We start from the raw sequence: 27,381 nt of genomic DNA on the forward strand, positions 1-27,381 counted from the left end.
TCTTATCTAGCAATATAGACAAGATTATAGCTTCGGGCTGACAGCCACCCCACAAGCATGCCAGGGTGCAGGCTCTTAGCGAGCCTGCTAGTCATGCTAAACCGATCGAGCCTGCCAATCCTTATACCTTTCCTGCTGGGTCCCTCCTCCACCAGGCTCCCCACTCCTCTCTTTCTATCTCTATCCTTAAACCGGTATACCCAATCAAAACTAGAATATCTCGTTACGCTCCGCTTTACCCAGCTCGTCCTTGTGCGATAAACCATGCCAACTTAATTGCGATTAACCCTACCCACATGGCTGAAAATCGCGCTGTTAAGTATACAGAGTGTGTGAAGGTTGGCCTTATCAACATCCGCTCTCTGCCAACCAAAGCTCTTTTGGTAAATGAACTGATAACAGACCATAGTCTCGACCTATTGGGCCTCACTGAGACATGGCTTAAACCTAATGACTTTCTGCCCTTAAACGAGGCCTCACCCCCTAATTTTAGTAGCTCCCATATCGCACACACCTCCAAGAAAGGAGGCGGAGTTGCTCTAATTTACGACTCTAAGCACAACTTTACATCCGACGCAAACTGTAAGTTTTCCTCGTTTGAGGTGCTCCTGTTGCGTCCCTCTCCACCCAACAGAAAGTGTGGCGGTCTGATTCCTACCTCCACTGCATCCTTTGTAATGGCTGTCCTATACCACCCCCCAGGCCCTTACACCCTCTTCCTAGATGAATTTTCAACTTTAATCTCTGAGCTTGTTACTCTTCCAGCAACTCTCATCAAAAAACTCTTCCCAACTCTAGGCCCTGCCCTACTCAATATCTTCAACACCTCCTTGTCTACTGGCGTGGTGCCCCTGGCCTTTAAATCAGCCGTCATTAAACCACTACTTAAAAAACCGAACCTCGACCCTCTAATCTTGAAAAATTACAGACCTATCTCCAATCTTCCGTTCCTATCCAAAGTGTTAGAACGGATCGTCGCAACGCAACTTACTGACCATTTATCAAACAATAATCTTAATGAATCTTTTCAATCTGGCTTTAGAGCCTTACACTCCACCGAAACGGCGGTTACCAAAGTCACAAATGACTTACTGCTTTCTCTTGACTCAAACCTCACTTCTGTGCTCTTATTGCTTGATCTCAGTGCAGCCTTTGACACTATCGATCACTCGATTCTTCTAGGTCGGCTTGAGAATCATGTTGGCATTCGGGGTCTCGCACTAGCTTGGTTTAAATCCTATTTAACTGATAGAACACACTGCGTGGTCTATAATGATTTAACATCTGAGACCCTCCCAGTGCAATGTGGTGTCCCACAAGGCTTTGTCCTGGGCCCTTTGCTATTTTCGATTTACATGCTACCCCTCGGCAATATCATACGCAAATTTGGCATAAACTTTCATTTTACGCTGATGACACCCAATTATATATACCTATTAAGCCAAATGATTCCTCCCAACTACAAAACCTTGAGGCCTGCTTGCTTGTCGTCAAAAAGTGGATGTCGCAAAACTTTCTACTCCTTAATGCAGATAAAACTGAGATGTTAATTGTTGGCCCCCCAAACCACAGAGGCCTGTTTCAGGACATCTCCCTCAACTTTGATACCTGTCATGTATCCCAGAGCTCCACCATAAAAAACCTCTGAGTCATTTTTGATTCCTCGCTCTCATTTAATGCACATATAAAAAATTTCACCAAAATTGCATTCTTCCATCTTCGTAATATCGCAAAAATTCGCCCCATTTTAACTCTGGCTGATGCTGAAACCCTGATTCATGCTTTTGTCTCATCACGTCTGGACTACTGTAATGCACTTTTTTCAGGCCTACCTAATTCAAGCATCAAAAATCTTCAACTCGTGCAAAATGCGGCTGCACGGATACTAACTAGAACTAGAAAATTTGATCACATCACACCAGTTTTGTCCGCCCTACACTGGCTTCCTATTCAAGCCCGATCTGACTTTAAAGTGCTACTCCTCACGTACAAAAATTTAAATGGGCTTGCACCGCTCTATCTATCCGATCTCATCTCCCGATACTCTATCGATTCCTAGGGTTAAAAAGAAATCCGCTGGCCACAGAGCCTTTGTCTACCGCGCTCCCTACCTGTGGAACAAATTACCTGCCGTCATCAGGGGCGCCTGCTCTGTCGAAGCTTTTAAATCCCTGCTTAAGACCCATCTTTTATCTCTCTCCTTCAACCTACCCTGATCTCACCTGGTCGGGGACTGACCTTTAGATGAATCTGTCTAGTTTAGTTAGGAAATTTATTTTCCCCCATGTCTGCTTTTTTGCAGCACCACAAACATGGGAACTCTCTAACTCCTCCCCCCCCCCCCCCCTTCCCTCCCCCATCTCTCTGAGTGCCTGTCTCCTAGCGCTGACTAAGGTGATGGATGCCTCGGGGTCTTGGCCAAGATTGCAGTGACTGCTCTACATGCACCACTGAGGCCTTGGATCAGCTACTTACCGTCGTCTGTCCGTGGTCCTGTCAACTGGTGTGTCAACGCGGTGTCATTGCTGGGTTAAGTACTTCTATTCTATTCACATAATATGCTTACTTCATATATCTACTCTATTCACATATATGCTTACCACTTGTATCTATTGCTATGTCCGCCCACTACAATCACACAAGCTGTCTAACGCCTGTCCCGTCTCCCTGTCCCCCTGTGAGTTGCTGTCCTGGAGTGCTGACCGGAATGTCGGACGTCCCGTGATGAAGGCCGGGAGGATGCGACCCTGTCTGCGTGCCCTCCTGTCTCCGGAGGTCTCGTAGTGGTGACCGGAGTGCTGGACGTCCCGCGATGATGTCGGGGAGGTCGCGACCCTCTCTGCGCCGCCCCCTATCTCCCTGTCTACGGCTGTCCCTGAGCAATGACCGGAGTGTTGAATGTCCCGTGATTAAGACGGGGAGGACGCGACCCTCTTTGCGCCACCCCTGTGCCTCAAATAGATTCGCTATCTTCAATCTTTCAAAATGTTCAGTTGCTATCGCTATCAGCTCTATCTTTAATCTTTCAAAATGTTCAGTTGCTATTGCATGCACTCATCTGTGTTTCACTACACACTTGAGTGCATGCTTACCAACTGTTAGTCTGCAACACTACTATCACCGACATCTAAGAAGGGCGAGATCCCCCCTTGAATGGCCCTTCTAAGGTTTCTCTCCTCCACACTGCCTGTGGAGCATTTTTCCCTATTGTTAGGTTTTAGTGAGTTTTTCCTTACCTTCACGTGGGGTATGTCTGGGAGTGCTTGCATTTTTTCATTTATTTGCATTTATTTTAAATTTGTTGGACCTTATGGTGTTCTTGTTCTGTTCTTGACTTATTGTTATGTTTTCTTCTTGACTTGTTTAAAGAAGACATGTACGGCCCATGGGGACATTAACGTGTGTTGTCAGGCCTTATAAATAAATTTGATTTGATTTGATTTTGATTTAACCACAACACCTGCACTAAATCAGTACATCATCTCAGTCTAACCACAACACCTGCACTAAATCAGTACATCATCTCAGTCTAACCACACACCTGCACTAAATCACCCCCCTCCCCCAACTATGAACACTGTGTGCCCTGTGTTTATGCCAGAAACCTTTATTGGCACTTGGCAAGAGTGGTCAGATTGGGTATGATCATCTGAAATGGCTACTTAGGTGAATAATTGAATGTCCTTGTTATTGTCCGACAGGATGCTTTATAATGGATATTTATAATGGATATTTATAATGGTGTTTCTCTAAAGTTGGAATCGGGCATGTTTTCTAGCACGGTGGTAACTGCACGAGACTGCATGGTAATTTGGTGATGCCTTACACAGATTGATAATTAAGGGTTATCCAAACATTAGAGAACACAATTAATCTAGCCTCGGAAATTGAATTTAGAAAAAGCTTGGAACAAGTCTGCCATATCAAAAGTGCTGTCATGGAAAAAGACCCAAATGATAAGCAAATGGAGTCACTTGTGGGAGTATTGGAGGAGCTGTGTCAAGAGGCTAAAGCATTACAGAGCACTCTACAGTCCATTAAAACTTGATAGGGCTACGGCCACCTCTGTGTGAGATGGCGCTGTAGCTCCCCGCACACACAGCAGCTGGGTTTCCAATCGGGGGAGGTGTATTGGGAGTGGGGTTGTAATCGGCACCTACTAATGTCTCCATTATCCCTAAATCAATATGGCTACAATTGACTAATGCGAGTGGGGAGTTGATGTAGTATATCTGAGCTGCTTCTGCTACCAATGGGGGTCCTATGTGCGTAATGGGGCGGTGGCAGTTTGCCAGTTTGATTCTTTAACCCTGTTCTGGTGGCTTACGTTCCAACTTCTGATAGTCTGACTTCCTAAATTTGGGGCTGTTGTTGATTTGGGTAACCAGTCCCTACTGCTGCCTACTGGGTAGAAAGTGTCCCTTGATTTCTGCCTCTGATGTAACCACAGCTCACGTTCATTTCAGGGGCTGTTGAGGGTTCCATGATGGAAACCTTGTCCTCTCTATCCCAACACTGTGATGCTTACACTGGACTATGATGTTCTTCTCCTTTTTCGCCAAGTCTCTGTGCTACTACGATGCGCTATGATGCCAAGGGACTCATGCCAGCCAGCAGACCACAGCATCGCATAGCCTGGCACAGCGGCCACAAAAACCACACACACACACATACAGCTGGCAGATCCAGCAACAGCAGCATACAATCCAATTATACACCCAACCTAAACTATACATTACCCAAAAAAACAACAATATTGAAATAGGCAATACTAGAGTCAGAAATTGCAATTTAATTATAGTCATTCTCTACTGGAGAGGATATCATGAACGTACACCTACGTTTATCCAGACACAGTTTGCCTCATTAACTACTTGGCACTTGTTGAGGTGAAACTGTCACAGGAGTAGGTGTCTGGTGTGAGAATGATGACTGAACTTCTCTTGCATACACTTGAAGCTGCAAGAGAAAAATATTATATTAGTCCTGGTGAGGGTTTGTGTATATATATATATATATATATATATATATATATATATATATATATATATATATATATATATATATATATATATATATATATATATATATATATATATATATATATATATATATATATATATTGTGGCAGACAGGCTGGTGTGGTAATAGACGGCCGCTATGTATCAGCCAAGGTACTGGGGCATATGCCCATATTAAGAGATCCGAGTAGACTCTAGGCAGAGCAGAGCGTGTCAGCGCCAATGAAGCGCACCTGTGCCAGACGCGCCCGAGACAGGTGAGTGCAATCACTACACAATCAAGCAGCATAGAAAATGGAGACAGAGATACAGCATCATTGGAGTAGCTGAGGCGAAACCTGTATGGAATAAGAGAAGTGAGTAAGAGAAGAGAGAGAGAAGAGGAGGAAGATTGTTGTCTGTGTGACCCATTCTGTGTTTGTCTACTTTTGGAAGGATGACCCTGCTGTGTGCTATAACCCCTGATTGGCTGAGAACCCGCATGTGTATCGACCCCTGCTTATCTGACGTCTCTTCTCCCAGATCATCCCCTGTCCGTATGAGAACCACTCGGACCAAGACGATTCTCTATTATTATGGACTGGCTGACGATCACACTAACCTCTCCTTTCCACCTAAACAGCAACACAATAGCTGTTAAACTTGCATCTACTTTGTGCCGTGTGTGTTTTGTTAATTCCAATCTGGTGACAGCTAATAACACCCAAGTCTGTCACAATATATATAATAAAATCCCATTGTCCCAAGTCCTAAATCCAGCCGCTTCCATAATGTATGACCATTGGGAAACATAGCATTTGCACCATTTTACATCTCAATTTAACCAAAGAGTAAGGGAAATGGACCCACTAGGGAGTGTTCAGGCTAAGTGGGGACTTGATTAAGTGTAGAGTGGCCAAATCTTCAGCCTGAGACATCTCAAGCAAGGACAATGCACACACACACACACCAGGGTTTCCGTTAGAAAATATTGGTGCCGGTCTCCGTGTCCTGCAAGATTTCAATCTGCCGGTCAAATGGGAGAAATTCCGGTCAGAGTTTATTGAGCTTAAAAACAATTGATAGGCAGGCTATATAAAGAATGACATCCTCAAGGCATGTAGATTTATAATATTTAACTTAAAACTAGGCTACTTTTGCGTATACAGTCATTATATTCCAAATAAAATAAGTCCAGAGACTCCGTGCTGCTGCTGACTTTAAATCAAATAGGTGTCTGTGGGCAGTCGGCCCGACATTAATAAACAGCAGTGTGTTATAATCACATTTTTATGAGCTAACGAATTCCGTTATATTGGACATTTGTATTAATTATATCAAGCAAATAACTGAGAAATTTGGCAGAGACAGACAGCAACATTATCATGAAATATAAACGTTGCGTGATGACTATTATATCTCCGCCTCCCAGTCCCAACGAAGCACATACCAATAGTATGCAACTGCAGAGCCGCAGAGCCAGTGGCGCTCTCAGTTCCGGTCTGGGGACCGCTCAGCAGCGCCACCCACCCAACAGCTGAATTGCCAATGGCTGAATTGGAGTATTGCACTGTGTGCACACAACTGTCAGCTCTGCGGCTCTGCAGTTGCATGCTTCTCGCAAATCTAGCTCCCGCTGCCAAACCAAATGAATCTCGACATCGCTTCACCAATAGTCGTTATCAGAACACTACACACATATCATAATAGAACACACATCGTTGCCATTATTAGACCTGCTTGGTGAAGCAACAATGAAACAAATGTAACTATTTTAATACATCAAATTGTGCTTAGAGGGAATTATTTTCACCGGACATTATGACCGGAGAGATTTAAATATGTCGGACTTCAACAGATTTTGCCGGTCAAAAACAGGTAATTACCGGACAACGGAAACCCTGACACACACACACACACGCACACACACGCACACACACACACACACAAATACACATGTATTCAAACTCACAACACACAAACCAACACAGACACATGCACACATACACACAGCTTCCTTCGTACAGACATTATGTGCACGCACGTAAAAGTGGGACTGACTGAATAAGATATATATATATATATATATATATATATATATATATATATATATATATATATATATATATATATATATATATATTAGAGGTGGGCATAGATTAATTGTTTTAATCTAGATTAATCTATCTGCAATCCTGGATTTAATCTAGATTAATCTAGATTAAAATGGCTCAAAAAATAAAATAAAAAATCTGCCGAAGGCATTCCAAAATATGTGTGTTCTACCCAAATAATGACCAGAAGTAAGCCCTTACTTTTTCTTTCCTCCTTATGTTTCTCAGGCCAGGTGGCCCATTACACCATGAGCCCATCTCCCGTTTCCAAAATGCATTACAGAATGTTTGAAAAAGCTGTTTTGCTATGATAATTGGTAATGAAATATCAAAATAATGTTCAATAAGATGTACTTGTGTTTAATAAGTTGTTTTATTCAGAAGTTAACACAAATAAATAATATTACCAGTACAGTACAGTATCTAGCACACTCTCAGGAGCAAAACGGAAAGAAACATTTCAAACTTGAACTATGTGACATGGCTTGACTCAATCAATACAATCTCTATTTCTCCTTCTTCCACCAGTCAGTCACTCAGGCAGACCAGCTTGTTTTATGTAGCGGTGTCTACTTATAGTGCCTATAATATTTTTCCCGTTGGGTGCCAGACAGGGCCAAACCCTGCCAATGCAAATCAACTGATCCAGTGGAGTTGCTCAGTGGCCAATGGTGTCAACTGTGGTTGTACTGGGCAGCTCCCAGGTGTGAATGGAACTGTGTGAATGTGAAGCAGGGCGTTCCTGAAAAAAAGCCTCTGTGCTCAGCGAACCTACCCTGGGTAAATCGGCGATCGGAAATTGGAATAAACCATTTAGATACCATCTGATCTCAGGTAAGGAATCTATGTTATCAGTCTTAGGATAATCAGACTCGTTTTCACGGATATATAAGCGTTTCCCCTATGTGATATGGCTGTTTTGACTGTAAAAGCCATTAGTTAATAAGAGCAGCGATTATCAGCGCGCGGCACGAGCGTGCGTGCGCACACATATACTATCGATTATCTAGCGTTCATTTGAAAACGATTCATAAATAGGCGACAAATGACAACGTTCTAGAATATTCCAGTAAAAGATGATTATCATAGAATGTGTTGTTTTTTCCGCGAAAACAAGTGATTTTCAAAATGCTATCAAACTGAAATTAAGCGATAAAAAAACAATCTGCTTTGACAATGTTGACTGGAAAATGAGTCTTTGATAAGCGACGGGCAGATTAGACACATAGCCATAATTTAAAACATAGATTAGGCGATATTAACGTTAACATTGGAGTGGATTTGGGCATTCAAGGGGGTAAAAAGGAAAACACGGCTGGCTCTCAAAGTGTTAAGTGGCCAAAACGATCCGAGCTGGGATGCCCACAATGACAAACGTCACTCATTGACAAACATGAACGCGCGTTCCTGTTGACTTAATTTGCATACAGACACGCCTCCGGCAGCTCCTTATAAAGCCAGCCAACAGAGCCGTGTGCAAATGAAATCCCCAAAATTACGCATTCAAAGAGAAGAGTCGGAGCACCTGCAGGAAAACGTAGAGCTAATTACAGCAATACGGAGATGGAAGTACTCCTGCTGGCAGTGGAACAGAGGAAATTAATAGTAGCTTCAGCACACACACACACGCGTACTGTATAGTCTATGTGCGTAATTAATGAACGCAGTAGGCTTATATTAATATTCGAATGACATCTCCACAGAGTCGTTGTGCGCCGGTGTCCCACAAAAGGGTGCTTGGCATGTTGGTTGACATCGACCTGCATTAAATGTAGTAAACTGCCATGAGAAATGTAGGAAATGTGTACGCGGTGGTAAGCTTGACTGAAACCTTAAACGATTGCGGACATGCCGCGCAGAGTGTACTGTGTAATAAAACAAGTCATTAGAATAATATAAGCCTACTATTAATTCATTACGCAGGTAGACTATACAGTACGTGTGTGTGTGTGTGTGTGTGTGTGTGTGTGTGTGTGTGTGTGTGGTGTGTGTGTGTGTGTGTGTGTGTGAGTGAGTGAGTGCGCTGAACAGGTGGCCAGGCAGGAGCGAAGAAGATTGTATAAATATGGAATATTAATACAGTCTATTCCACTATAGATATATACACGCGATTAGCTTTAGTTCTTATTTATTTATCCACTATCATTTCAATGCCATAGAATGCCGTCTTCACCCGGATTGTGTAAGCCTATGGTGCAGAGTTTACCATTTAAATAGCGCAATTGTTCATTGTTAATTGGATGGCAGGGTTCAATGTACATGATTGCTGTTCAAGTCCACCTGCAAGGTCAAGGTTTTATTTGTCACACGCAACATCATACCGGTAAGATGAGCAGTGGAATGTTTATCCACTGGCTCTTACAATGTATACAATAAGCAAATGTCCAAAACTATAAATAAGAACAACAATAAATAATAACATTTATCTGATTTATTTATTTATTCAAAGTAATTTGCAGTGTTTGTGTAGTGCTATTATTTATTTTTCCGACATCAAATGTAATTTTTTATCGTACAAATATTGTCATATTTATTTAAATTATGATTAATTAATTCCAAGGAGGCCTGTAGAGTTGATATTTTGTCCTAAGTCTGGAGCCATCCTTAGCGTGACCCCTTCCCTAGCACTATATAAAAACTAGAGAGCATTAGCATGGTTCTATTCAGTGGCGGCTGGTGAATTCTTCTCCAGGGGGGGCGCTATACCAAACATTTTGCAAACATGTACCGAGGTATCACAATGTCACACACACACACACACACACACACACACACACACACAAACATACGCATGCACGCATTGGCGAAACCACACACTGAGGCCATGGTTAGACTAGGTGTTTTTGTTTTGTTGCTGAATGATTACGTTTGCTGTCCTAGTTAAATAGAAATGCCGTTTTGGCAGGATAACGCGTTGCCCTACTGACAACGCTGAAATTGTGTTTCCGTTTTGGATACTCGCCTAAACTCGCCGACAACGTGTCATGTAATCTGCGCGGAGCCGTTGTTGCTCAACGCTCATGTGCAGTAGATACCGACATCTGCGTGCCCTCACCAACGTCCGGTGACGACAGAGCTGTCCCAAATAGCTGCAGCCACCATGTGCTGTCAAGTTATTGTTATAAGGAGCCCAGTCCAAGCTACAACAGTCTGCATTCCCTTAACAATTGTTTGTATTGAGCCGTATTGTATTGTAGCCATTCTGCAATCTGTTAAATAAAGTTTACATCCATTCATTCTGCTAGCATTAACGATTGCATGAGCAGCTGGCTAATGTGAGCTAACGTTAGCTACCAGACCCTGTTAGCTCAGAGCTCCTCTTTCAATCTTAACAAAGATTAAACAAAATGGCCCAGTCATCTATTCACCTTTGTTTAATACATGAGGCGTTGTCTAATGTTATCTAGCTACTGATAGCTCCTGATATCATCAGTTTGGTGCTGGCTGGCTAACGTGAGCTAACGTTAGCTGCTAGCCACAATGCTATACTGTTGTACTGGCATATTCAATTCACGTTAGCATGTAGCTAACAACACGGGCAATCTTTTTGTGAGACTAAACGATCCGCTCTTGGTGGTCAATTGTGTTGATGTTAGTTTTGTTTCATCAACAAATGAGGCAGAACACACAGTGAATGTATCCGTTCTTTGCTGAAAAATAAATGGTACATTGGCTAAATGGCTCACTCGAGGCATTTAAAGATGGTGGCTTGTTGATTTTTTTTGCAGGAAGTGTATTGGCACATTTCAACTTCTGATTGGTTGAAAATTGCCTTCATGTTCGCCACCTACTGCCACCTACTGCTTTGGCATTGTACTACATCACTGTGCTCAGGAGGCAAAACCAATGTCTAACATGCCTGCCATTACGTTGCGTTCTGGAAAGCGAAACTGACCTTGAAAACGAAACGAAAATACCCCTGTGTCTAACCGCAGCCTGAGTAGCCTACTGTGCACGTCAGAGTTTCGGCGAAACCACAAGGTACAAATATTTAAGTAGGTAGAGTACAACTATCACCATTGCCATCAATCAATATATGATCACAGTCAATGCAGCCACGTTTCCAATAGCGCCTACACAAACATGCACCCCCAATTATCTCTCTCTCTCTCTCTCTCTCTCTCTCTCTCTCTCTCTCTCTCTCTATCTCGCTCTCTCACTCTCTTTCTCTCTCTCTCTCTCTCTCTCTCTCTCTCTCTCTCTCTCTCTCTCTTGCTCGCTCTCTCTCTCTCGGACTTGGGAGCAGGCAGCATATTATCACTGTAATATATTTGTGCATGCTCCCACGCGCACGCCCGTATTCAGATCTGTACAATAATAATCACAGAGGTAAATCTTGTCATTTGAAACAAGTTACCATTATATTGTCCCGGGTGATTATGCCCCCTGCGGCAAAATTGATTAGTATCCCCCTCTATCTCTCTCTCACACACACACACACACACAGCATGACGTGGAATCTATCATTAATAGTGCTGTCAATCGATTACAATATTTAACTCGATTAATCGCATGATTGTCCATAGTTAACTCACGATTAATCACAATTTAATCGCATTTTCTTTTTTTTACCATAAACTGATATTTTTCAAGTTTTAATACTCTTATCAACATGAGTCAACAAATGCTTGCTTTATGCAGCCATTTAACACAAAAGGATGCAATTTCCATCAAATTCAAAACAGAGTGCACCCCCAACGTCATGTGAATCACAAAACAATGATTTATATTTGATATATTAACGTTATTGTGCATTTGAAACACAAACATACTTACAATTTGTAAATATTATTCATTTTAAACATGTTTATTAAACTTTTAGGGGTCTAAAATAAAAATAAAACATTTTCTTCTTCTCCTGCTCTCTTTACCAGGGGGGCGGCGCCCCAGTGGCATCAATACTTTAGGCAACCAACTTGCGTTCAGCGTTTCTCTGATTGGCCACGACGCCCATGTGACCGCGGCAGCGCGAGAGAGCGGCAGTGCGGAAATAGGCTGCATTCTATTGCCATGCTCTGCGACAAACTCTAACCTTAACCAACTCCGAAAGAATGCCTAAACTTAACCCTAACCTTAACCAACTCCGAAAGAATGCCTAAACTTAACCCTAACCTTAACCAACTCCGAAAGAATGCCTAAACTTAACCCTAACCTTAACCAACTCCGAAAGAATGCCTAAACTTAACCGGCGAAAGAAATATTGCCATGCTCTAAGACAAACTCTAACCTTAACCAACTCCGAAAGAATGCCTAAACTTAACCCTAACCTTAACCAACTCCGAAAGAATGCATAAACTTAACCCTAACCTTAACCAACTCCGAAAGAATGCCTAAACTTAACCGGCGAAAGAATGCACGTTTATATAAATGAAAAAAAAAAGAAAAGAAGAAATTGAAGTGATTCGAACTTGTCAACAACGCACCGCAGGCTCCACAGCAAGGCGGCAAACGAGTTGAGCTAACCGGCGATGTTAAAACAGGGGGGGATCACGGCTGCATAATGCCGCGGCAGAGCCGCTGCCGCGTCGCCGCGGGGGCGTGGCTAGGCGCAAGTTGGTTGACTGAAGTAATGAAGCGCCCCAGTGCCCCCTATGGGCCGGCCGCCACTGGTTCTATTGATAGTAGTGCCATACTCTGGATGGTATAGTAAAAAATTATTTGGGTGGTCTAGCCTAGTTTGCTAGTTAGTCAATTAGTCAAGGTTTCTAACAAAGTACGGTCTATATGATACTATTTAGGTCTATTTGAGTTTATAGCTAAATGTTTTAGTGATTGAATGGACAAATAAAATGACACTTTAGCTGAAAGGGAGCCACCAATCAAGCGTGATCTGACCATACCCCCACAATCCTGAGAAATGTTCTGAGGAGCCAGATGAGCTGTTTTTGAACTGGGCTTTATAGTTATTCATGTTTTTAATCATTCAAATTTGGCTGGGTGGTTAAATAACAGATTTTTCTGTGGTGTGACAAACTTTTGTGACACACGTTCATTTTTGTGTGTGTGGGTGGTGTGTGTGTGTGTGTCATTACTAGTCGTCATACAGTGGTACAGTGGTCTCTGTATGTTGTTATTTGGCATACTGTATGTACCAGCATATTAAATAAGGATAGATTCATGTACCTTGCCTATTCTAGCTGTGTGTACAGTATGTGTGTGTGTGTGTGTGTGTGTGTGTGTGTGTGTGTGTGTGTGTGTGTGTGTGTGTGTGTGTGTGTGTGTGTGCGTGTGTAGGTGTGTGTGTGTGTGTGTGTGTGTGTGTGTGTGTGTGTGTGTGTGTGTGTGTGTGTGTGTGTGTGTGTGTGTGTGTGTGTGTGTGTGTGTGTGTGTGTGTGTGTAAGAGACAGAGGGAGAAAGGCAGGGAAAGCATATCAAGACAGACTGAGAGTCAATACCTTCTCTAGGATACAGGAGGTATGTAATTATATTTTATGTGGCCTTGTTTTTGTCCACAGACCGTGGCAATATACATGGGTTATTTGACCTCATGACCTGTGTGAGTGTGCGTGTGTGATCGTGTGTGTGCACATAATGTGTGTGTGTGAGAGAGAGAGAGAAAATGAGTGTGTATACATTTTGCTTGCGTGTGTGTGTGTGTGTGTGTGTGTGTGTGTGTGTGTGTGTGTGTGTGTGTGTGTGTGTGTGTGTGTGTGTGTGTGTGTGTGTGTGTGTGTATGTGTGTGTGTGTGTGTGTGTGTGTTGTATGAGTAATGTCTGTGGGGGCGTTACTACACACATGAGTGGTTGATAAAAACAGAAAGAGAGAGAGAGAGAGAAAGAAAGAGAGAGACAGACAGACAGATAGAGACAGAGAGAAGGAGAGAGAGAACACCAGAGACATGGAGGGAACCCAAGATCTCTCTCTATTCTATTATTTCTCTATATTATATACTGCAGTGGCTTGGATATAATATGATCTGCAAATTACCCTGAAAAAATTGAAGTTGTCTTATATTTATGCACTAGACTGGAAAGCGGGGAAGAGAGATTCAATTTGGAGCGATATTTAGCCTTGTGTCTCTGTATCTGTCTCTAGCTAGTGTGACATGTTTTGTATGGATTCCTTGCAGTGTCTAGGAGTTCCGCGACGGCCTTGAAAAGACACTAATCTTAATGTAGGGATAATCCGCCGGCTCATCATTACGTTTCAGAGGGTTCTAAAAAGGCAAAATTGATACTGGGAGACTCGTAGTACTCAAGTCCAGGACTCGGACTGATTTTCAGGACTCTTGGACTTGAGCGCTGATGACTCAGACTTGGAGTTGGACTCGAGCATTGACTGCATTCAGACTCGGAAGGTGCAGACGAGGACTCTGACTTGTTAATTGATAAATACAGTTATTTATTTTTTATATTTTTTGTAATAGGCCCTAATCATTTGGCATAATATATTGATGGCTAGTGCATTTGTTTGGCTATTGTGTCACAAAGTAAATAAACTCACTTTGAAATGGTGACTGCTGTGTAATTTATGTTTAATGTAGACCTTTTTTTTTTATTTGTATGTCAGCTCTTTGACTGCCAGAGTCGAGTGGACTCAACCTTGATGACTTGGACTGAGACTCAGACTAGGGTAATGGGGACTCGACTCTGACTCAACTTGGGCTCTTCTTTGGTGACTCGGATTGGACTCGGACTCGGACACTGGAGACTCGAGATTTGAGTCGGACTCGACTACAACACTGGTCTGCACTGCTTTCTACTGTACATTTAGCAAATACATGGACCTCATTCATGAAATATTCTTATGCACAAATTTGTTCTTACACACTATAGCCCTTAGTCTTACAGACAGGAAGCAAAGCTTGATAGCTATTTCCTTCCCAACTCCTTGAATCTAACATATATTGTGTAGCTCTTATAACATTAAAGATCCTGGACAATGATGTTTTAATTCATAAAAGTGCTTATTGTGGTGTGTTAATGTCATGAGTATAATTTCATCAGCTTCAGATGTATCATTAAGTGTTCACCCTCTCTGAGCACAGCCACCTCTCAGGGGGTGTGGCCTTCTGTTCACTAGACACGATAGATGCTTGCCTGAACAGTGTTGTCCTTGCACCACTCCGCTAGATGGGTGGGGCTGGTCTCTATCAATGACGAGAAGGCCTATCGGGAGGAGGTTGATGAACTGGCACGCTGGTTCCGGGATAACAGCCTACTCCTGACCAAAGAGCTGATCGTGGATTTTAGGAGAATACAGCAGGGGACACACACGCCACTGTGGATAAACAACAGGGTACCGTGGACAGAGGACCTGACATGGTCAACACACATAGATTCTGTGGTGAAAAAGGCGAAACAGCGCCTCTATCACCTGAGACAGTTCAGGAAGATAGAGAGCTGTAGAGAGCATTCTGACTAGAAACATCACTACCTGGTTTGGAAACAGCATGGCACAGGACAGGAAGGCCCTCCAGTGAGGGGTGCGCTCAGCAGAGCGTACTACGGGTATTGCACTACCAGCCCTGCAGGTGGGTAACAGGAGGTGCAAATCCAGAGCCTGCAGAATAATGAAAGACCCCCACCACCCCAACAACAGCCTGTTCAAGCTGCTGTGGTCAGGCAAGTGCCTATGTACACACGCTACGAGAACAGAGAGACTCCGGCTCAGCTTCTTCCCCCAGGCCATCAGAACACTGAACACTGAACTCTCCACTCACAAGTACACATGAGCACGCACGCACGCACACACACACACACACACACACACACACACACACACACACACACACGCACGCACGCATGCACGCACGCACGCGCGCACGCACGCACGCACGCACACACACACACACCACACATGCTGCAACCGCTTTAAACAATCACTTTAACAAAATGTCACTTTAAATAATGAAAAAGTCACTTTGAGGAAAGAACAGATGTAGCTCTTGTATAGTATAGTTTAGATATATTAAGTATAGCATAATGACGGAGTTAAAATTGTATATTCTATAGTAGTGTACATAGGAACCAGTGCCTTCTCAGGAATTTAGCATGTCTTTTTTTATCATGCACATCTTATCTTATCTGTCTATTTTATTATTGTATTATTGCACAATCGATGCGGGCATGACCACCCCCATTTCACTGTATGCCCTGGTACAGTATATATGTGAGAAATAAACCTCTTGATTCTTGATTCTTGATTCTAGATGTGACTGATGGCCCAATCAGACATAGTGAGATTAACTGATTGCTGGAAATGCCAGAATGAGAGTATATTAGATGTATAGTATAGTATAATATGTAATATATTCAAGGAAGCAGATTGACCATCTGAAATGGCTTAATTTAGTTGATATCCAGGGGAGTTCGTTTTTCAGTTTGGGGTAAAACATCTTGGGTCATTTAAACATGCCTCCTGTTGAAAATTGGAATGAGATTGAGAAAAAACACTTTTCATTGTACTGAAGCTTTAATGTCTTTGCAAGCCTCAGTGATTGCCAGTTACAAGAGGTACAGAATACATGTCAGGGGCAAAGAGTTTGCGCTGGTTTCCTCCAGGTACCTCGGTTTCCTCCCACACCATAAAACACATGCATGCTAGGTAGGCCTACATGCTACTGACATTGCCCTACTGTCATTACAACTGGAGTTGGTCCCCGGGCACCTGTCTGTGGCTGCCCACCGATCTTAAGTGGTTAGGATGGGTCAAATGCAGAGATTAAAGGAGCACTTTGCAGAATTTCAACCTTAAAGGAAAACACCAACATTATACTGTAGGAACATTATGAGTCAGACAAGAAGATAGATACCAATTTCCTGTCTGTGCATTCAGTAGAAAGCTATCAGCGATCAGCTAGCCTAGCTTAAAACTCAGTGAGGGGTGTTTTTTTCTTATATATATATATATATATATATATATATATATATATATATATATATATATATTCACTGGATATATATATAACAAATATTGTTATTGTTTTTTTCTTTTTTTAAACACCGATACCGATATTTTCCGATATCACATTTTACTGCCGATATTGGCCGATAATATCGGTCGTCCGATAATATCGGACATCCCTAATATATATATATATATATATATATATATATATATATTAGGGATGTCCGATATTATCGGACGACCGATATTATCGGCCAATATCGGCAGTAAAATGTGATATCGGAAAATATCGGTATCGGTGTTTAAAAAAAGAAAAAACAATAACAATATTTGTTATATATATATCCAGTGAAATTATTAGTTACCTGAAATGATTCCGTTTTTTGGGGTGGGAAACCCTGCATATATCGGTATCGGTTGATATCGGTTGATATCGGTATCGGAAATTAAGAGTTGGACAATATCGGAATATCGGTATCGGTAAAAAAGCCAATATCGAGCATCCCTAATATATATATACTCTATATTCTTATAAGAAATATAAATTATTTATTAAATATTAGGGATGTCCGATATTATCGGCCGATATCGGCATTAAAATGTGATATCGGAAAATATCTGTATATTGTCGGTTTTCAATTTTTTTTTCTTTTTTTTTTTATACATTTCTATAACATTTATTTACCCAGGCAAGCAAGTAAGAACAAATTCTGATTTTATTTATTGTCAAAAGTATGCATAATGTTGTGTTAATTCCACAACAAGAGATATGTAATGTTAATTACCTGAAATTATTCTGTTTTTTTGGGGGGGGGGGGGGGGGGACCCTGCATATATCGGTATCGGTTGATATCGGTTGATATCGGTATCGGAAATTAAGAGTTGGACGGTATCGGTATATCGGTATCGGTAAAAAAGCCAATATCGAGCATCCCTATTAAATATTCTTATAAAAAGAAGGCAAACAAAATAAAGAAACAAGGAAAGGAAATAAAAGAGGAGTAGATATTCAGTAACTTAGCCAATTCATTGCATTTCAGCAGCCAATCTTTTTGGCTTCCTCTTTGCAGACCATAATACAGGCCCTGATGACTGAGTATGCCTGGACAATAACTTTATCCATCCCTGATGAAATTGATGAAAGATGAAGTATTCCATCTCCATAAAAAATCAGGAAAGTCGGTGACAATACATAAAACATCCCTCGTATAATGAAGAGTGAGTTCTTCAGAGTTATGGAAAGGTGTTGAGGGGAAATCAACGAGGATTCCTATTTCTACAATAGGAATAACATTCTGTTTCAGGGTGACTTTTTACTTTAATCCAACCCCATCACATTTACAGTACTTCAACCAAGACTTTTGCCAGTTTGAAACTAAGCCGTACGTGTCTCGAATGTTAACCATGGCAATTTCATTTGGCTAAAGGCTAAATACACATTATCAGTCACCAAGGTAGATTACATGTGCAAAGTGCAATCAGAGCAGTGCTCTAATAGCTCTGGATAAAACCGCTCAATTGATTATACATTCTACGCAATTTCACGACATACTGTTGATGCTATCCATTAAATAGAATAAATTAAATTAACTATCAATTGGATCAAGGCAATGTGACTGGTGCGTGGGAATGTTTTGTGTGAGCATGCACCCATATACTATAACATAATTATTTGTGTGTGTGTGTGTGTGTGTGTTGTATGTGTGTGTGTGTGTGTGTGTGTGTGTGTGACGTGTGTGTGTGTGTGTGTGTGTGTGTGTGTGTGTGTGTGTGTGTGTGTGTGTGTGTGTGTGTGTGTGTGTGTGTGTGTGTGTGTGTGTGTTAAAGACGGTTGAGTTCTGTATATCTATATTCTATATCGCATTCACACTCAAAGTGATTAAGATTACCTTCACAATTGCAAATACAAAAAAACGTCAATCAACAACAGGTATTCAGTGCAAGGGTTCAATTAACAACAGATCTTCAGTGCAAGGGTTCAATTAACAACAGATCTTCAGTGCAAGGGTTCAATTAACAACAGATCTTCAGTGCAAGGGTTACAACAGGTCTTTCGGGTCATTTGGTCCACCAACTGCCAACTGTGTGTCTGTGTGGGTAAGTGACTGTTCCAGCCAGTTCAGCCTCTATTGCCCAGTGTTTGGGGGGACATCAGGTACATCTACAAAATATACTATCAGCAGCTTCTTATCTAACACACACGCGCGCGCACGCGCGCACGCGTGCACGCGTGCACGCACGCACACACACACACACACACACACACACACACACACACACACACACACACACACACACACACACACACACACACACACACACACACACACACACACACACACTTCAGAAACAAACATGTGTGTAACAATGTACATGTCCAGATGAATGCAGATGATGCTGTTATATTTACCCATGGCAAAAGCTATGCAGAGGTATCAACGGTCTTAACCTCTGTCTTGACCAGTGTTCAGGACTGGCTCATAGACTCATGTCTGCTCCTGAATGCAAAAAAGACAGTCTGCATGGCTTTTAAAAAAATAATCTGTTGTGTTAGAGTCCTCAAATGTGTTTCTGGGCGGGGAGGAACTTGAACTTGTGTAAGAGTTCAAGTACCTCGGGGTTATGCTAGAATTGTATATTCTATAGTAGTGTACATAGGAACCAGTGCCTTCTCAGGAATTTAGCATGTCTTTTTTTTATCATGCACATCTTATCTTATCTGTCTATTTTATTATTGTATTATTGCACAATCGATGCGGGCATGACCACCCCCATTTCACTGTATGCCCTGGTACAGTATATATGTGACAAATAAACCTCTTGATTCTTGATTCTAGATGTGACTGATGGGCCAATCAGACATAGTGAGATTGACTGATTGCTGGAAATGCCAGAATGAGAGTATATTAGATGTATAGTATAGTATAATATGTAATATATTCAAGGAAGCAGATTGACCATCTGAAATGGCTTAATTTGAACTTGAACTTGAACCTCGGGGTTATGCTAGACTCAACCTTAACCTTCAAAAAACATGTGAAGAAAGTTACAAACACAATCAAATTCAACCTTCAAAACTTCAAACATATTAGACCCTGCCTGACAGTCAGTGCTGCTAGATCCTATCTTCACTGTATGATTCTATCACACATTGAGTACTGCTTCACAAACTGGTTTTGCACAGGTGTGACGATCCTCAAACCCATAGAACAGCTATACAAGAGTGCACTTAGAGTATTTGATAAGAAACCTCATAGGCCTACCTCATATCACCACTTCATTCTTCAGAGGTAATTTTTTTTTTAGTTTTGCCAATCAATATTTTTTTTAAACAGGCTATTGTTATTTACAAGACCCTACGTGGTCTGTGCCCCTCCCCTCTGAGGGAATTCATAGAAAGGAAGCCAGATAGAGGATTCAGCACTAGAACAACCACTAGAGGGGATTGCGAAGTGCCCGGCCGGCAAACCGCCTTTGCTAAAAACACCCTCTCAGTCCAGGGCTGTTTAATCTGGAATGATCTACCACTGACTAGGGGTGTAACGGTACACATAAGCCATGGTTCGGTACGTACCTCGGTATTGGGGTCACGGTTCGGTACGAGTTCGGTACAACAGAAAAAAATATTCATTATTATTATTATTATTAATATAATTTTTTTTTATTGTTTTGAAATTTACAAAATATATATTTAATGTATATATTGTATTTATGATAATTATTATAATAATTATTATTATTAAATAGAATAATTTTCTATAGGCTTGCCGTGGTAGTCAGTGATACTTGTGTCATTCTGTGTTCAGGCATCCACTTGCCTACTGCCCCTTTAAACTTATCCTTGCTAAGTTTCAGTTTCACTTCCAGAGAGAATTTAACTTCACGACAAGACTGAATACTAGAGAACAGATGACATACAACAATGGCAGAGGATTATTTGGATTTAAACACAGTGGAGCTCAGATGATCTGTCCGGAAAAGTATGTTTCTTCTTTTTATTTGATTGTGCCTGTGAGTCCGGCGGGGGAGAATGTTGATGTGTTTGTTGGCGCGTGTGGTGTGTGTCGGCGACGCGTGTGTGTTTCTTTCCATTGGTTTCATTTGGTTAACGTTATTGGACGAACAAGAAAACGAAAGAAAACTGTAATGACCCTGCAGCTGTTCCAATGTAAATGTGCCTTTCTCCGTGCACATTCGCCCGCTCTGAAGTCTGACTCGGTGTGCCCGGCCACGCACGCTGTTCTCGCACGGACCTTGCGAGTGCCTGCATATGGGACTCGTGTGTTTGCGCTGTGGGGCGTATTCATCGCATGGGTGCGCGTACCGCACCGTGACGGCCGTACCGTAAATTTGTGGGACGAATACACGTACCGTTACACCCCTACCACTGACCATACGAGATTGTACATCATTTCCATCTTTTAAATTCAATCTAAAAAAAATTGTTACTCGACAACCAAACCTGTGACCATGTATAGTCAAATTATATTGTAGTGCACCATTTATACCTTGTACTTTTTTCTGTATAACTATAACTGTATAACTGCCTACGAAAACAGGCACAGAGGCACTGAAAGAGGATTTCACCCATCTAATGAACACACTAGACACAAATATCAAGATGTATCCATCAGTGGACCAATTGCATGCTTTTGCAGAGAAGCCTTCAGTCGACTCCTTCAGACATTAAGCACCCCCCACAGCCCAAATGGAATGATACAAAATTAAAAAAAATTTAAATGAAAAGAAAATATTAAAAATATTATACGTTTTTTTTTTTTTTTTTTAATGGTCGAGTAACGTCAAATTTTGGCCAATCATAGTCGACCATCCAAATCCATAGTCGGGGACAGCCCTAGTGTCCAGTAATATGCTCTGTCCCGTCTAAATAAACAAATAAATAAATAAAACACACACGCACGGACGCGCACGCACGCACGCACACACACACACACACACACACACACACACACACACACACACACACACACACACACACACACACACACACACACACACACACACACACACACACACACACACACACACACACACACACACACACACACACACACACACACACACAAACACACACACAGAGTACTCTAGCTCCTCCTACCTATTAGCCTGATGGATAATATTATTCCTAATCCATTTAAAAAAAAAAAAGCCCAACAAGTCGTACACTAAATTACATTCTGACCACAAATTAAATGTAATTTCCTTTTTGCATATTCTAGGCTAGGAACTGGTCTCAAGGTTAATGGCCTGACTTCACACTGCAGACTTCTTTTATTAAATGTTTTCCTCTCTAGGCATACTTTACCTTTAGGGGTAATGATTAGTTAGGGAAGTGTGTTGGAATACATTTACACATAAATAACTATATTCACACATTTTAATCATCACTTTCGCTTTGGATTGTGGGCCTCTTTAATTTAAAACCTTGATCTCCGACGAATTTGCCTGTGTTTTGCTTTTGTCTACCCTCGTCTTGTTATTTTTATGATTTTATATGCTGTGTGATGTTATATACTTTTATGCCTATGTAGGCTACACCCGACGTGACTGAAAATCAGGGACATCTCAGTTGCTTTTCGAGTTTAAATAAAGGTTTGAAGTGATGAATTCCCTTAACACTTTCGTGGCCAACCACGTATATATACGCTATTGACTCGTTTTTGCTTTTATTCCATTTTAATATCCTACTCAATGTCACAGAGCTGTATGTTGGCTGGAAAATGCCTTTGGGATTCGGAAAAAGTGCATTACCGGCCAGATCCTGGTAGTGGCGCTGTCTCAAGAATGGAGTAATCCTTGTTTCAGGCCTGGTGTAACTTTTTTTTCATTCCGGGTAAATTTTTCTGTTAGTCTGAAGCTATGGCTTCAACCGATCGCCTGGAATACTTGCGCCGAATTCAGTATGCAGTAAAGGAATATAGCATCAGCCAATGGACATATCGATCTACCAGATGGCGATCAATAACTGGGAAATTCTTTTTGGAATCCAACCGGTCACAGGTAAGAGCGATTTGACGTCAATTTCAGCCTGACCGGGCCTTGTTATCATAGCCAACCCCCCGATCAGCGCATGTTGTTGTAATAACGAATGCCGTTATTGGTCATCAATAATCAGAAACGACTTTCCCCGCCCCCCCTTTCATGCATTCATGGTGGACCATGATACCGATCATATGCATTTAGATTTTTAACTCTAGCTTGTGTAGGGCCGAAACGCCAATCGATTTAACGTTATTAGCTTAGCGCCCTATAACTAGCTTTGCAGGAATTACCCTAGACCAATCTGGTATATAGTTCATATTCACGACGCTATAAAATGGGAACGTATTGATGCAATTTTCTTTCTTTATGGCATATTGAAGGGAAGGTTTATACTGTCAATTGACAATGACAATGGACACATAGCAATAATATAAAATATAGATTTAGCTCTACAAAAAACCTCACGCACAGTGAAACGTTGTTATGAGAAGTTGGCCTCATAGAGTGAGATTAGACAGATCCCAATGGCCGGGAATGTGTTAAGGTGAAGTTAGCACTTGTTGAAAGACAGCATAGAGGGCTCAAAAGGTTCCACATCAGAGCCCACATGACTTTGACCTCCTGAACTTAATGAGAATGTGTTTCAAAGTCTGTGAGCCCCCGTGAGTCCAGACTTTCGGATACATTTATATCTTACATTTAGTCATTTAGCTGACGCTTTTATCCAAAACGACTTATACGTTTTGTACTACAAGGAAGGGTACAACTCTATCAGCTGAGTAACAATGTTCATCAAAGTGTTGAGTGCTATCATTACACATGGGCAAAACAGAGTCCATTCTCTTCGGTTCAAATAACAAACTCAGCAAGACCGACGGCTTCTCAGTTACAGTGGGTGACAATATTGTCACAAGGAAAGATGAAATTACCTACCTGGGTTCCATCCTAGAGGCTAATCTCTCCTGTGACAAAATGGCATCCAATGTAATAAAAAAAGTCAACCAACGAACTCGATTCTTGTACCGGATCTCCTCTCTGGTAAACAAGAACACCCTGAAGACTCTGGCAGGAGCACTCATTCAGGGGTACTACGACTATGCTTGCACCTCATGGTACCAAAGCACCTCAAAGGCGCTAAAAACAAAATTACAAACATCTCAAAACAAACTGGTCAGACTACTGCTTGACCTTACTCCTAGAACCCACCTCACCCCCGCCCACTTTGACAACCTAGGATGGCTTAGAGTAGACGACAGAGTACAACAACTTGCAATGGGCCTGGTCTACAAGATACACTACACGACCAAGGTACCCATGTACATGTCAAAATACTTCCCAAAGTCAGTGAATTACCACGATCACAACACCAGAGGGAGCTCCACAAATCATGTTAAACCCAGATTCGGCTCAAATAAGGGACTAAACACGTTTCGCATTATGCCACATCAATGTGGAACGCCCTACCCAAAGCTGTAAAGGAATGTGGATCACTACCCACTTTCAAACCTCTCTCAAGGGACACCTACGGGAGACTGCAATTCAACACTGGCCCCTGTAAATATCCTAACCCAACCCCCTCCAATGTACAGTCATTTACCTAGTATGGTTTTGTCAATAGTTCAATGTACAATTGTGTTTGTTTGTACAGTGTCTCCCCCCCCCCCCCCCTCAATGTACAGTGTTACTTGTTTATACAGTGTGCCCCGCCCCCCCCCCCCCCCCCCCCCCAACCACCTCCAATGTAAATTACCCAGTATGGTTGTCAATATCCCAATGTACCCAACCCCCCCCACCCAACCTCCTCCAATGTACAGTTTCTACGTCAAATGTATATACTCCCTTTTCTTGACTCCTTCTGTATCACAAACAGTACTGTATTTGCAAATCTGGTATGTCATAAATGTATAGATGTAGCAGTACTGACTATCTGTATGTCATGTATGTCATATATGTCTATATGAATTGAAAATGGGGGACCCTGATGGAAACAAGACAAACGTCTTTCTCAGGTCTGCATCCCCTTAACAATTGTATGTATTGAGCCGTACTGTATTGTACCCATTCTGCAATCTGTTAAATAAAGTTTTCATTCATTCATTCATTCATTCATTCATTCATTCATTCATAGTGTAGGTTAGTATATTAGGACAAGTGCATGACAGTAAGGTTAGTTAGGGTTAGATTTCTTAAATAAATAAAATATTATAGATATTGATTGAAGAAGCTTGTCTTTAGTCGACGGCGAAAGATTGCACGGGTTACGGCTGTCCTATCTGTGGTGGGAAGTTCGTTCCACCATTGTGGAGCAAGGACCAAGAATAGGCGGCTTCTCTTTGATGACCCTCCTGGAGCTCGGATAGGAGTCGGTCTGAGATAGATTCAAACTTCCTTTCAGCCAGTGAATCCTCCGGTGCTCTCCTTAAAATATCTTGGAACACAGAAAGTGGTTGCTCTAATTTAAGCTGTCTGGTGGAATAAAGCCTGAAGACTCCTGTCTGTTCACGTCTGTGTCATCAATGACATCAAGCATCTGTGACATACTCATCTGTGACATCATCATCTGCAAAGTCACAACAGCATTTCAGGGGTTAATATAGAATTCATACCCTATCTGTCTTTCTGACTTACTCTGTCCCTCTGTCCCTCTGTCTGTATGTCTCTCTCTCTTGCTTGAGCTCCCAAACCACCATCTCCCACTGCCAATAACAATTTCAGGGAGGTAGTCAGTAATCTACAATAGAAACAACTAAATGTGCCCATAGGATGAGGATTTTGTTTGTTCTCATGCCAAGCACTCTCTCTCTCTCTCTCTCTCTCTCTCTCTCTCTCTCTCTCTCTCTCTCTCTCTCTCTCTCTCTCTCTCTCTCTCTCTCTCTGTTTTTGTAATAACACCCTCCACTGGCATTACTTGTACACACACACACACGCACGCACGCACGCACGCACGCACGCACGCACGCACGCACGCACGCACGCACGCACGCACGCACGCACGCACGCACGCACGCACGCACGCACGCACGCACACACACACACACACACACACACACACACACACACACACACACACACACACACACACACACACACACACACACACACACACACACACACACACACACACACACACACACACACACACACACACACACTATCAGCAACAGAGAGGAGGGGGCTACTGTACCATTAGGGCTCTCTTCATCGATGGCAACGATGGTGGCAGGAGGTCCTGATCGAGACAGCTTACATTCTGGAAACACAACCACACAGAGAGAAAAACACCTCTTTATACAGTACATTACTTTATATTTTTATATTTGACTGACACAGCCTCATCCACATGTACAAAGATATTTTAGAAAATGTGTTTTTTCCTCCTTTATTTAAAAAAAGAAAGTCCCATCATCCACACTAACAGTGGTGTTTTAGAAAATCTCTCTGTCCACACAACAACACACCAACATGAAATGACCTGATAGGAAGCTGCAGGGAGCTCTCCATGGCCCTGATTGCTGAGAAAATACTATGTTTTCAACCATTAGTCATGATGTCAGCGTTTTCCATAAGCTCCAGTTTCACATGAATACAATGTGTATTAAAAAATATATATTCACCCTGGCAGGAGTTTTCAAAAATGTCCAGGTTGGTGTTTTCTGTCAGTCCTAAACATTAGCTATACGTTAAACTGAGATCCAACAACATAGACCAACGTCTGTCTAAAGATCTTGATAACAAGGACAATCATATTACCTTTAAAAGAAACAGTGGCAAATGTATGATTTACATGTACTGTACGCGTCTATGCTTTTACCAACGCGTTCGTGTTTCCGGGTTCCCGTTTTGCGCTCTGATTGGCCACTGACCTACGCTAGTACTCCCCCCTCGTAAGTAGAGAGTCAGCGCTGCACTCAACCGATTCATTCAACAGGAAGCGATTTGCGAGTACAATACACCATCACGCCAGAGTGGATAAAGAAATGCTCCAGAAATGAATATGCGTAGGGAAAGGCTTAACGAGTCAGCTCGAGAGCGCACACACAAAAGCACACACGCATGATATCTGATTTATTAATGCCAAATAATGGACGACCGCAATTGGCACTTGAAAAGTGTAAATGATGGATTAGTCAGTAACAATTCGTGACAGCTTGTATAGCTCAACTGGTTAGTGCCCTGCCTGTGGACCATATGGTCCCCGGTTTGAATCTCTTCTTTTTCGTAACGTTAAATAATCTATCCACTCTGGTGTCCCAAAAAGGACAATAACACCACCTTATGCATACTGCACCATATGTGAATACTGTGATACTGTGAATACTGTATATTTCAGTTGGTTAGATAGTCAATTCTATTGACTTATTTGTTTCCACTGCTTGTGTTGTTTTCACTACCTGTGTACCCCCACCCCCCATGC

General features: G+C 42.0%; 1 protein-coding gene across 1 annotated transcript in view; it reads right to left on the minus strand.

Annotated features, from left to right (window-relative positions):
* pcdh15b (protocadherin-related 15b) overlaps positions 1-26,468 on the minus strand; it is a gene marked incomplete at both ends in the record, with an annotated part of 695,468 nt that extends 669,000 nt beyond the window's left edge. Inside the window, 2 exon segments of the mRNA XM_084323056.1 lie at positions 26,152-26,217; positions 26,426-26,468. Coding sequence (XP_084179182.1) covers positions 26,152-26,217; positions 26,426-26,468 — 109 coding nt within the window.
* Positions 26,469-27,381: the final 913 nt, after the last annotated feature.

Source organism: Notolepis coatsorum, assembly GCF_963971535.1.
Source record: "Notolepis coatsorum genome assembly, chromosome: 10".
In the NCBI taxonomy this organism is placed as follows: Eukaryota; Metazoa; Chordata; class Actinopteri; order Aulopiformes; family Paralepididae; genus Notolepis; species Notolepis coatsorum.